At 49.9% G+C, this 13,728-nt stretch overlaps 1 protein-coding gene across 1 annotated transcript in view; it reads left to right on the top strand.

Annotated features, from left to right (window-relative positions):
- The window catches only part of TRIM69 (tripartite motif containing 69), a 29,985-nt gene extending 29,297 nt beyond the window's left edge, over positions 1-688 (top strand). The window contains exon 7 of the mRNA XM_008143085.3: positions 93-688. Coding sequence (XP_008141307.1) covers positions 93-634 — 542 coding nt within the window. The 3' untranslated portion in view covers positions 635-688. The remainder of the gene's footprint in view (positions 1-92) is intronic.
- The last annotated feature ends 13,040 nt before the right edge of the window (positions 689-13,728 follow it).

The following is a 13,728-nucleotide window of genomic DNA, read 5'->3' as shown; positions in this document are numbered from 1 at the left end:
TATTGGTGTTTATATAAATACTGACTTCTACTATGGGAATATGCATTCACCCCTTTTCTCCCATGCCCTACTTTCTCTTATTTTCTTCCTAGGCTTATTTCCATTAACTCTGGACCCTAAAACAGCGCACCCAAATTTGGTGCTGTCCAAAAACCGAACCAGTGTGTGGCATGGTGACATTAAGCAGGTAATGCCCGACGATCCAGAGAGGTTTGACTCAAGTGTGGCTGTGCTGGGCTCAAAAGGCTTCACATCTGGAAAATGGTACTGGGAAGTAGAAGTAGCAAAGAAGACAAAGTGGACAGTTGGCGTTGTCAGAGAATCCATCATTCGGAAAGGCAGCTGTCCTCTAACTCCTGAGCAAGGATTCTGGCTTTTAAGACTAAGGAACCAAAATGATCTAAAGGCTCTGGATTTGCCTTCTTGCAGTGTGAAGCTGACTAACAACCTTGACAAGGTGGGCATATACTTAGATTATGAAGGAGGGCAGGTGTCCTTCTACAATGCTAAAACCATGACCCACATTTACACCTTCAGTAGTACTTTCATGGAGAAACTTTATTCCTACTTCTGCCCTTGCCTTAATGATGGTGGGGAGAATAAAGAACCACTGCATATCGTGCAGCCACAGTAATTAGGCATACTATTGTATAAATTCAGAGCATTATTAAAGAAGTATTGAAATAGATTACCAGTCTCACTGGTTTCTCTTCCCAATTTAATAATGAATACTGAAAAAAGGATTCACAAATTAAATTCCATTCTCAGTGTCCTAAGTGGATTTCACCAGAGTCTTTCAAGATACTCTTAATTCACTAGGGTCTTCTATGACACAGGAGCCTCTCTCATGAGAGTGATAATCATGCTATTGTTACCGAAGCAAACTGCAACTTGAGTTTGTGATGCTTGGGAACCCTTTTCCAATGTGCCCAGAAATTCTATTACGCTGTCATTAGTCTAGCACAGTGATGGTAAACCTATGACACGCGTGTCAGCACTGACACGCGTAGCCATTTCTGATGACATGCGGCCGCTGAGGTGGCCGCATGCCGAGGATGAAACATTTGCTGCTCCTGAGGATGAAACATTTGCGAAATAATGTTTTTTCCTCAAAGTGACACACTACCCGAGTTATGCTCAGTTTTTTGGCGAAGTTTGACACACCAAGCTCAAAAGGTTGCCCACCACTGGTCTAGCATAATGACTCTGTATTAGATGAATTTTCAGATGTATACTCTTCTTCCTATTATATTTTCTTTAAAAAAATCCTCACCTGAGGATATTTTTAAAATATATATATTTTTATTGATTTCAGAGAGGAAAGGAGAGGGAGAGAGAGATAGGAACATCAATGATGAGAGAGAATCATTGATTGGCTGCCTCCTGCATTCCCCCTACTGGGGGTGGAGCCTGCAACCCAGGCATGTGCCCTTGACCAGAATCGAACATGGGACCCTTCCATCCACAGGCCAGCGCTCTATCCATTGAGCCAAACCAGTTAGGGCTGAGGATATGTTTTTCATTGGTTCTAGAGAGAGAAAAAAGGAGAGGGGGAAAGAGAGAGAGAAGGCATCGATGTGAGAAACATCGATTGATTACCTCCCATACATGCCCCAACCAGGGACTGAATCCACAACCTGGGTATGTGCCTGATCAGGAATCAAACACACGACACTTCAATGCATGGGATGCTATAACCAACTAAGCCATACCATCCAGGGCTTAATTTTCTTTTAATATAACTTTTGCAATACATTTCTTTTCTAGAACTTGTTACTGTAATTTTTTTTAAACTGCTCCAGAGATTTAAAGAAAAAAAAAAAAAAGTCTGGGCCAGTTTATAATCTTGTCTTGAATTATCTCAAGATACTTTTTAGTCCAGTGAATCTGACTTTTTCAGGCCCTTTTCTTGCTTTATCTATCTACTAGAGGCCCAGTGCATGGATTCATGCACTGGTGGGGTCCCTCGGCCTGGCCTGTGCCCTCTTGTAATGCCCTCTTGGGGGATGTCAGACTGCCAGTTTCAGCCCGATCCCCACAGGCCAGGCTGAGGGATCCTACCAGTGCACGAATCCGTGCACTGGGCCTCTAGAATGCATATAAGATCTTTGGTTAATCTCTTCCCCCTCCCCCCTTCCCTCTGAGATTCATCAGTCTGTGCCATGTTTCCATGCCTGTGCATTAAGTGTCTGCCCCCTGGTGGTCAGTGCACATCATAGCTACTAGTCGAACAGTCAGATGGTTGCTTAGACTTTTATATATTTAGACTAGAGGCCCAGTACACGAAATTCATGCACGGGTTAGGGGGTGTCCCTCAGCCTGGCCTGCACCCTCTCGCAATCCAGGACTCCTTGGGGGATGTCCAACTGCCAGTTTAGGCCTGATCCAACTGACTGTTTAGGTCCAATCCTGCAGGGATTCCTGCGGGATTGGGCCTAAACTAGCAGTTGGACATCCCTCTCGCAATCCGGGACCACTGGCTCCTAACCACTCGCCTGCCTGCCTGATCAGCCCTAACCGCTCACCTGCCTGCCTGATCACCCCTAACCTCTCTGCCTGCCTGCCTGATAGCCCCTAACTGCCTCTGCCTCAGTCCCTGCCACCACAGCTTTGTCGGGAAGGATGTCCGGAAGGTCGGTCAGCTGTCTGGTCTAATTAGCATATTACACTTTTATTATTATAGATTACTAATGTTATTTTGCTGAACCACCTTAGAATAAGTTACAAGCATTATAATTATTTCCCCTAAATACTTCAGGAAGTATCTCCTAAGAACCAAGATATTCTCTATATAATCAATATCAAATTTAAAAAATTTAACATTGACACAATAGTATTTGCCAGCTAATATTCAATCTATATTCAATAGATAAATATTTCTAATGCTGGGGTTTTAGGAACTGTGGTAAAAGATTTCAAGTAGTATGACAAAGAGTTTGGGGGATAGAGAGGGCTTAGTTTTGCTTCCTCTTAAGTTATATGTATAGTTCTGGGTAATCGATATCTAAAATCTGTCCTTGGGGAAAGACAAGTATTACAGAGGTCAGAGAAAGGAGAGGTCAATATTCACCAGAATAGGAGAAGAAAATTATAAAGAAAAGTTGTGACTAAGTTGGATAGTGAAAAATGAGTAGGAATGAATAAAAATTCGAATCTAAATTTGGAGAAATAAATTTTTCTTAAAAATGATTTTATGTGTGGTGATGGTTGCATAGCTATATAAGTATACTAGAAATTAGTGAACTGTACACTTACAAAGGGCAGATTTTACAGGTTGTAAATTATACCACAATAAAGCTGTTTTTAAAAAAAAGGAAAAGAAAAAAATTAAGGTTTTATTCAGATCACCAGGAGAAAAAGGACAGACCACAAATGTATACAAATTTTCCACTACCTATAGATGTCTACCTTAATACTTACTTTGACACACTACCTCAGCTCTCCAGCATTTGCCTTAACATTTAGGTGACCAAAATTTATTTTCCCATAGTTTTCCCAAATAATTGGTTAGTCTATACCAGTGGTCGACAAACTCATTAGTCAACAGAGCCAAATATCAACAGTACATGATTGAAATTTCTTTTGAGAGCCAAATTTTTTAAACTTAAACTTCTTCTAATGCCACTTCTTCAAAATAGACTCGCCCAGGCCATGGTATTTTGTGGAAGAGCCACACTCAAAGGGTCAAAGAGCCGCATGTGGCTCGCAAGCCGCAGTTTGCCGACCATGGGTCTATACTGAATAATTTAAACAAACCCTCTACTTAGAACTCAGATTATAATCAAAGGCAGGAATCCTTCTAATGCAAGCATGTCAAACTCATGGTCCACAGGCCGCATGTGGCCCACAACATTTTGCGGCCCAGCCAATATAATGGTATTTAAGAAATGTCTTAATAAAAAATTCATAGCTTAATTTTTACAATATCCTGTTATATATAATTATTAATAATGAAGTACAACGTTTGCTAATGACTGCTTACTATAATCATGTTGCATTAATTTCCCCCTTACATGCCTTAAGCGCAGGCACACCATTTCTCTCCACTAATACTAGCAGCGAATATTTTAGCAGCCAATTGCCATGTCATTAGTCTTGTACTGACTTGTTTGGTGTGCACAACAGGAAATACTTCGCTTTCGGAGAACAAGAAAAATAGGTTTATTTGCTTTACGCTTGTTAATTTGTGCAGTTACTCAGTGTCTGGTAAGTTAATGCTCAAGAAAAAATATTAATTTTTATTAAAATGTTCTATTATTTTATGTTAACAATTACTCATTTATTTCAGCCCTTTGTATTCAGCATGTCTCTATCGAAATAAAGCTACGTTTCTTTTTTTTTTTTTTTTTTTTTTCATCTTTACCTTTTTTTTTTTTTTTTTAAATTTCTTTATTGATTAAGGTGTCACATATCTGTCCTCATCCCCCCATTCCCATCCCACCCCTCTCCCCACGCATGCCCCAACCCCCTGCCGAACTCAACCACTGGACAGGCTCACATGCATGCACACAGGTCCTCTGGTTGAACTCTCCCCCTCCCCCCACACTCACCCTACCCTCCCCCATCCTCCCTCCGAGGCCCGATAGTCCGATCGATGCCTCCTTGATTCTGGCTCCGTTCCCGTTCCTCAGTCTATGTTGTTCATCATTTCCTCTAGATGAATGAGATCAAATGTCACTAGATATATACTAATAAGAACTGAATGTGAGACGAGCAACAATATTTATGCTGACAGGCAAATGAATCAATCCGTAGCGAGCTTCCCCCTGGACCAACAGTTCTTCCGAGACCCAACCTCGACGTCCAGCAGTTCCTCATGTGTACATGCCAGCACTGACCCCTCAGCTCTGGACGGTGGACAAATGGTGGTAATGGAGGTCCGACTCCCTCTGGTTTGGTCTCGGCCGAACCCAGGGGCACGGCGTCACCTGGACTAAGGGGCACGTGGCCTCACCCAAACCCAAGGGGCGCGTGGTCTCACCCGGGCCTGGGACCCAGCCTCACCCGGATGGATCCAGGGGCGCACGGCCTCACCCGGACCCAGGATCTGGCTTCACCCGTACCCAGGGACGCTTGGCCTCTCCAAGACCCAGGGGCACGTGGCCTCACCCGGGCTTAGTTGCACAAGGCCTCACCTGGAACCAGGGACACATGGTCTCACCCAGACCCAGGAACGCTTGGCCTCTCCCCGACCCAGGGCCACTTGGGCTCACCCGGGCCTAGTGCACGAGGCCTCACCCGGATCCAGGGACATATGGTCTCACCCGGACCCAGGGACGCTTGGCCTCTCCCAGACCCAGGGCCACTTGGGCTCACCCGGGCCTAGGTGCACGAGGCCTCACCCGGATCCAGGGACACATGGTCTCACCCGGACCCAGGGACGCTTGGCCTCTCCCAGACCCAGGGCCACTTGGGCTCACGCGGGCCTAGGTGCACGAGGCCTCACCCGGATCCAGGGACACATGGTCTCACCCGGACCCAGGGATGCTTGGCCTCTCCCAGACCCAGGGCCACTTGGGCTCACCCGGGCCTAGGTGCACGAGGCCTCACCCGGATCCTGGGACACATGGTCTCACCCGGACCCAGGGATGCTTGGCCTCTCCCAGACCCAGGGCCACTTGGGCTCACCCGGGCCTAGGTGCACGAGGCCTCACCCGGATCCAGGGACACATGGTCTCACCCGGACCCAGGGACGCTTGGCCTCTCCCCGACCCAGGGCCACTTGGGCTCACCCGGGCCTAGGTGCACGAGGCCTCATCCGGATCCAGGGACGCATGGTCTCACCCGGACCCAGGGACGCTTGGCCTCTCCCAGACCCAGGGCCACTTGGGCTCACCCGGGCCTAGGTGCACGAGGCCTCATCCGGATCCAGGGACGCATGGTCTCACCCGGACCCAGGGACGCTTGGCCTCTCCCAGACCCAGGGCCACTTGGGCTCACCCGGGCCTAGGTGCACGAGGCATCACCCGGATCCTGGGACACATGGTCTCACCCGGACCCAGGGATGCTTGGCCTCTCCCAGACCCAGGGCCACTTGGGCTCACCCGGGCCTAGGTGCACGAGGCCTCACCCGGATCCAGGGACACATGGTCTCACCCGGACCCAGGGACGCTTGGCCTCTCCCAGACCCAGGGCCACTTGGGCTCACCCGGGCCTAGGTGCACGAGGCCTCACCCGGATCCAGGGACACATGGTCTCACCCGAACCCAGGGATGCTTGGCCTCTCCCAGACCCAGGGCCACTTGGGCTCACCCGGGCCTAGGTGCACGAGGCCTCACCCGGATCCTGGGACACATGGTCTCACCCGGACCCAGGGATGCTTGGCCTCTCCCAGACCCAGGGCCACTTGGGCTCACCCGGGCCTAGGTGCACGAGGCCTCACCCGGATCCAGGGACACATGGTCTCACCCGGACCCAGGGACGCTTGGCCTCTCCCAGACCCAGGGCCACTTGGGCTCACCCGGGCCTAGGTGCACGAGGCCTCACCCGGATCCAGGGACACATGGTCTCACCCGGACCCAGGGAAGCTTGGCCTCTCCCAGACCCAGGGCCACTTGGGCTCACCCGGGCCTAGGTGCACGAGGCCTCACCCGGATCCAGGGACACATGGTCTCACCCGGACCCAGGGACGCTTGGCCTCTCCCCGACCCAGGGCCACTTGGGCTCACCCGGGCCTAGGTGCACGAGGCCTCACCCAGATCCAGGGACACATGGTCTCACCCGGACCCAGGGACGCTTGGCCTCTCCCAGACCCAGGGCCACTTGGGCTCACCCGGGCCTATGTGCACGAGGCCTCACCCGGATCCAGGGACACATGGTCTCACCCTGACCCAGGGATGCTTGGCCTCTCCCAGACCCAGGGCCACTTGGGCTCACCCGGGCCTAGGTGCACGAGGCCTCACCCGGATCCAGGGACACATGGTCTCACCCGGACCCAGGGACGCTTGGCCTCTCCCCGACCCAGGGCCACTTGGGCTCACCCGGGCCTAGGTGCACGAGGCCTCACCCGGATCCAGGGACACATGGTCTCACCCTGACCCAGGGATGCTTGGCCTCTCCCAGACCCAGGGCCACTTGGGCTCACCCGGGCCTAGGTGCACGAGGCCTCACCCGGATCCTGGGACACATGGTCTCACCCGGACCCAGGGATGCTTGGCCTCTCCCCGACCCAGGGCCACTTGGGCTCACCCGGGCCTAGGTGCACGAGGCCTCACCCAGATCCTGGGACACATGGTCTCGCCCGGACCCAGGGCCGCTTGGCCTTTCCCTGACCCAGGGCCACTTGGGCTCACCCGGACCTAGATGCACGAGGCCTCATCCGGATCCAGGGACACATGGTATCACCCGGACCCAAGGATGCTTGGCCTCTCCCAGCCCCAGGGCCACTTGTGCTCACCCGGGCCTAGGTGCACAAGGCCTCACCCGGATCCAGGGACACATGGTCTCACCCGGACCCAGGGACGCTTGGCCTCTCCCAGACCCAGGGCCACTTGGGCTCACCCGGGCCTAGGTGCACGAGGCCTCAACCGGATCCAGGGACGCATGGTCTCGCCCGGACCCAGGGACGCTTGGCCTCTCCCAGACCCAGGGGCACGTGGCCTCACCCGGGCCTAGGTGCCCGAGGCCTCACCCGGATCCAGGGACACATGGTCTCACCCGGACCCAGGGACGCTTGGCCTCTCCCAGACCCAGGGCCACTTGGGCTCACCCGGGCCTAGGTGCATGCGGCCTCACCCGGATCCAGGGACACATGGTCTCGCCTGGACCCAGGGGTGTGTGGGCTCTCCCTGACCCAGGGGCGCTTGGCCTCGCCCGGGCACGGGATCCAGCGTCATCCGGGTTCAGGGGCACTTGGCCTCACCCGGACCCGGAGTCCGGCCTCACCTGGACCCAGGGGCATGTGGCCTCACCTAGACCCAGGGACGTGAGGCCTCACTTATACCCAGAGGCGTGTGACCACACCCGAGCCCAGAGGCGCGCAACCCCGCCCGCACCCGGGTCTCAGCGGGGCCCCGTCTTCCCGATCCCAATTCCTGCCGGTCAATCCCCCCTCAGCAATTCCCCTGGCCATCCTTCCGGAGCTCCAGTATGGCTGCTGCAGAACTCGTCGGGCAGCGGCTCGGCGAAGCTCCGGTGCACCCGGTGCATGGCGGTGGGCCAGTCTGGCGTCGCTGTGTCGGCCCTTGGGTCTGCATCGGTGGCCGGTCGCCAGGAGCATGCGCACCTGGCCGCTTCCGGGGCGTTGAGATTCTTGACGGACTCAGAGGTCAGCAAGCGCGGAGTCTCCCACCCCATGTCTCATAGGGGCTCGTCTGTCCGTGCTTGGCTGCCAGTGGAGCCGTCCCCTCAGCCGGAGACCGCCGGGGGAACTGCGCCGAGCACGTTCCAGGCCGCTGTTGTATCGCCTGAGCCATAGTTCTTTTGTGTCGCCTGAGCCGTAGTTCTTAAAGTGTGGTCTTTGGGTCACCGGCATCAGCATCATCCCACATCCCCCTCTTTTATTCTAGTTGTAGAGCATCTACTCAGCCAGCCCTATGGTGGTCTTGGATGGTGTCTGCTCTGCTCTCTTGTCGTAGTCTCAAAGTTGTTGTGGTAGGCAACAATCAGGCTTCCGCCCTATGCCTCCATCTTGGTCCTCCTTTGTATAGTTAAGTCTTGATTGGTGTTGGTGTCACTGGGGGGGCTCTCTTTGTCTATAAAGGAAGAGTTGCTGTGCAGGAGATACGTTTATGGGCCGGGTCTTGGTGCAGCAAAGCTTTGGCGCTCACTGAATATTCCCGTTGAATGTGTCCCTTATGCACGTGGTTGAAATCTGGTGTCATCTCCCACAGACCACTAGATGCCCTCGTTTCTGGGTCTCCAATGGGGTGTAGATCAGCTACTGCCTTAGGCACTCAGCAAGGATTACAGCAAAAACTGTAGTTTCTTCCTCCTGTCTGAGTGGCCCTGGAGCAGTCCGACTAGAGCAGCAGATCATCTGGTCCGCTGCCAGAGGGCAGTCCACCCACATGCATAAGCCGTTGCTTGGGGCGCAGGTGTGCCTGCAAGACTTGCGGGGCAGGTCTTCAAGACGTGCGGGGCGGGTCCCAGGGCGGGGCGGGGTCTCAGGGCGCCAACAGGCCATGGTGCGGCGAGCCTCGATGGCTGTGAGTCTGGTCCTTCTGCCTTCCATGTATCTAAGTCCCCTCGTTCCGCACTCCAGCGCAGCAAACACTGATTGCTGGGCGCACCTCTGCAAGAGTCCCGCCTCTCCCCGCAGGCATCTGGGTCACCCGGGGTTCGCCAGAAGATGGGTTTCAGGGTGATGGAGAGCTAATCTCCCTTAGGTTTGGAACAAAAGCCCCTTTCCCCCGCCACCAGCCAGACCCACGCACCTCCACACCTCATCCCCTCCGATTTCGCTGGGTGCGAGGCAACAGAACAGCCTTTAACCTCCGCCGCCATCTTTTTCAAACTTCTCAATTTGTACTTCTTACTCCCTTCATTTCAGTCAACTTTACTGAAGTCTAGCGCCGCCGGGAGGTGCACGGAAAGGGCGCCCGGGCCTCCGTCCGGTGCGCGGTGCGCGCGTCCCGCGGAACCAGGCGCGCGAGGGCCGCGCGGCTGGGACGGGCGCTGGGCGGCCGCCGAGCTCCAGGCACCGCCATCGCCGTGTTCCGGACGTCGCCGCCGCGGCGTCCCCCCAATTTATACTTCTTAATCCCTTGAATTCAGTCAACTCTACTGAAGTCTAGCGCCGCTGGGAGGTGCACGGAGATAGCGCCCGGGCCTCCGTCCGGTGTGCGGGGCGCGCGGCCCGCGGCACCAGGTGCGCGGGGGCTGTGCGGCGGGGACGGGTGCTGGGAGGCCGCCGGGCTCCGGGCGCCGCCGCGGCGGCGGCGTCCCCAGCGTCCCGGGCCGGGCAGCCAGCGGGGGCGGCGGAGTTGCGAAAGTGAGTGAGTTTCCCAGGGTTTCGCCCGGAATGGGGTTCAGTGCAATCGGAGCCGGTGCTCAGCGCACTCCGGAGCCTTTATCTCCTTCCTGCCAGTGAACTCCGGCCAGGTCATCAGCCACCCCCTCCTCTCCGGTTCCATCCTCCCCGCAGGCGCGTGTGCTCGTGTCTCCGCCCGTTTCTCCATACCTCAGGCTTTTACGGCTTCCCCGACTGTCCCCGTGGCCTTCTCCTTCCCCCCAGCTGTGGGCATTTCAGTCCGCCAGCTCTCCAGTGGTTCTGGACGATGTCCGTTCTGACCTCTAGTTGTATTTTTGAAATTGTTGTGCCCGGCTGCAGGTTAGGTGTTTAACCTATGCCGCCATCTTGGTTTTTCTAAAGCTACGTTTCTATGAAAATTAAAGCTTTTGTTTTTTTGCAGCCCACATTAACTTAATCCTTGTTTATTTGGCCTGTGTTATTTGAGTTTGACATGCTTGTTCTAATGAGTATGAATCATAAAACATCAATGTGGGACCTCCCTGCTAGATACAGATTCTGAATGATAATTCACTAAGAAGTGTGACTGGGGCTATCATACATTGTTTATCTGAGGCATAGGAAATGAGGCTGATAGTGACAAAAATATCCTTATATGAAGTCGAAGATAAAAGAAGTCCCATTGCAGTAGAATTCACTAAGGCGAATCCCTTGCACTTTTCTTCAACTAATTGGATATTTAAAATAACAGGTAATATTGCACGGTTGTATAACATAGCTGAAATACAGAAGAAAAAAATAGTAAAACTGGATTACCAGGTATTTTCAGGGTAAGAGATGCCCTGGATAAATTAATTTTTCAGATGAATAAACATGGTTTGTTCAAGGCCTTATTTATTTATTTATTTATTTTGTCGTCTAAAGTTTTACATATGTCTCCTTTTTCCCCGCTTGACAACACCCACCCCACACACAGCCATTCCCACCCCAGGCAAGCCCCTACTGCCCCAGTGTCTGTGTCCATTGGTTATGCTAGTATGCATGCATACAAGTCCTTTGGTTGTTGTCTAACCACTCCCTCCCCTGCCATTTGTCTCTGGATCTATTCTTGTTCATCAAATTATGTTGATCATTATATCCCACATATAAGTGAGATCATGTGATATTATTTATCTTTCTCCGACTGGCTTATTTTGCTTAGCATAATGCTATCCAGTTCCATCCATGCTGCTGCAAATGGTAAAAGTTCCTTCTTTTTTATAGCAGCGTAGTATTCCATTGTGTAGATGTACCACAGTTTTTTAATCCACTCATCAGCTGATGGGCACTTAGGTTGTTTCCAAATCTTAGCAATTGTAAATTGTGCTGCTATGAACATAGGGGTGCATATGTCCTTTCTGATTGGTGTTTCTGGTTTCTTGGGATATAGTCCTAGAAGTGGGATTACTGGGTCAAATGGGAGTTCCATTTTTAACTTTTTGAGGAAACTCCATACTGTCTTCCACATTGGCTGCACCAGTCTGAATTCCCACCAGCAGTGCACCAGGGTTCCTTTTTCTCCACATCCTCACCAGCACTTGTCGTTTGTTGATGATAGCCATTCTGACAGGTGTGAGATGGTATCTCATTGTTTTGATTTGCATCTCTCAGATGATTAGTGACTTTGAGCATGTTTTCATATGTCTCTCGGTCTTTTGTATGTCCTCTTTTGAAAAGTGTCTATTTAGATCCTTTGCCCATTTTTTGATTGCATCGTTTATCTTCCTTTTGTTATGTTATATGAGTTCTCTGTAAATTTTGGAGATTAAATCCTTATCTGAAATATCATTGGCAAATATGTTCTCCCATGCAGTGGGCTTTCTTGTTGTTTTGTTGATGGTTTCTTTTGCTGTGCAGAAGCTTTTTATTTTGATGTAGTCCCATTTATTTCCTCCTTAGTCTTCATTGCCCTAGGAGCTGTGTCTGTAAAGATATTGCTACCACATAGGTCTGCTATTTTGCTGCCTATGGAGTCTTGTAGGATTTTTATGGTTTCCCGACTTACATTTAAGTCTTTTAGCCATTTTGAATTTGTTTTTGTATATGGTGTAAGTTGGTGATCTAGTTTCATTTTTTTGCATGTATCTGACCAAATTTCCCAACACCATTTATTGAAGAGACTGTCTTGACTCCATTGTATGTTCTTGCCTCCTTTGTCAAATATTAATTGAGCATAATGGCTTGGGTCGATTTCTGGGTTCTCTTTCTGTTCCATTGGTCTATATGTTTGTTTTTGTGCCAGTACCAGGAAGTTTTGAGAACTGTGGCTTGGTAATATAGCTTGATATCTGGTGTTGTGATCCTTCCAACTTTGTTCTTCTTTCTCAGGATTGCTGTGGCTATTCGGGGTCTTTTTTTATTACAGATGAATTTTTGGAGAGTTTGTTCTAGATCTTTGAAGTATGCCATTGGTATTTTAATGGGGATTGCATTGAATCTGTAGATTGCTTTGGGTAGTATGGACATTTTAAGGATATTGATTCTCCCAATCCATGAACATAGTATGTTCTTCCATTTGTTTATGTCTTCCTCTATCTCTTTTTTCAATGTCCTGTAGTTTTCTGAGTACAGGTCTTTTACGTCTTTAGTTAAGTTTATTCCTAGGTATCTTAATTTTTTTGGTGCAATGGTAAATGAGATTGTTTTTTTCAAGGCCAAATACTTGATTAACTATTTAGATAAAATCCTCCTAAGTTGACATACTTGACTATTTTTTAAAAATTAAAATGTAAAATACATATGTAAGAGTGTATGGAATGTATATGTACAGCTTAGATTATACTACAAAGATCAATTACTCATTGACCATTTAGCTTTGGAAACAACAGTATCAAAATCTTTGTGTACCTCTCTCAGCTCTGAGGTAATCACCAATCTACATCTTGTATCTGTTTTTTTTTTTCCCTTTTTGAAAATGATTTACAGATCTGCTTTTCCAACAAATATATTGTTTAGTTTTTTTTCTATACTATATATATAAGTATAGTTTCACTACCTGCTTTTTTAAAAATCTTAAATGAATGGAATCATGTTGTATGTCTTCCTCAGTTTTTTAAAAATTCAAAATTATGTTGTGTTCCATTTTATAAAAATAAAACAATTTAAATATCCAAAATACTGTTAATAGGTAGTGGTTGTTTCTAGGTGTGTTTTTTTTGTTGTTGTTGTTTTTAAAATTTTTGTTGTTGTTGCTATTGCTTTAACAACAATGTTGCCATAAATATTATTGTATACTAGAGGCCCGGTGCATGAATTCATGCACCAGTGGGGTCCCTTGGCCTGGCCTGCAGGATCGGGCCAAAACTGGCTGACATCCCTTGAGGGGTCCCAGACTGTGAGAGGGCACAGGCCAGGCTGAGGGACCCCACTGGTGCACAATCAGGGCCGGGGAGGGATGCGGGAAGGCTCCAGGGCATGTCTGGCCAGTCTCACTCAGTCCCAATCAGCAGCAAGCTAACCTACCAGTCGGAGCCTCTGCCCCCTGGTGGTCAGTACACATCATAGCGAGCGGTTGAGCATCCTTAGCATATCATTACCATATTACGCTTTGATTGGTTGAACAAACAACTGGACGACCGGCACTTAGCATATTAGGCTTTTATTATATAGGATATGTATTGGTAAATAGGAGCAAGGGTTTCTCTAGGTATATATCTAATAAATGCTGGGACATACAGTATGCATATCTCCATTTAAGTAATGCTAAATTATTAGTCAAAGTGATTGTGCCAATTTACATCCTCACAAGCAATGGGAGTTCTCATTACTGTCTTTGCCAA

Source organism: Eptesicus fuscus, chromosome 5 (genome assembly GCF_027574615.1).
Source record: "Eptesicus fuscus isolate TK198812 chromosome 5, DD_ASM_mEF_20220401, whole genome shotgun sequence".
Classification (NCBI taxonomy): Eukaryota; Metazoa; Chordata; class Mammalia; order Chiroptera; family Vespertilionidae; genus Eptesicus; species Eptesicus fuscus.
Note: the sequence above shows the minus strand (reverse complement) of the source record. Positions and strands in the feature narration are given on the sequence as shown.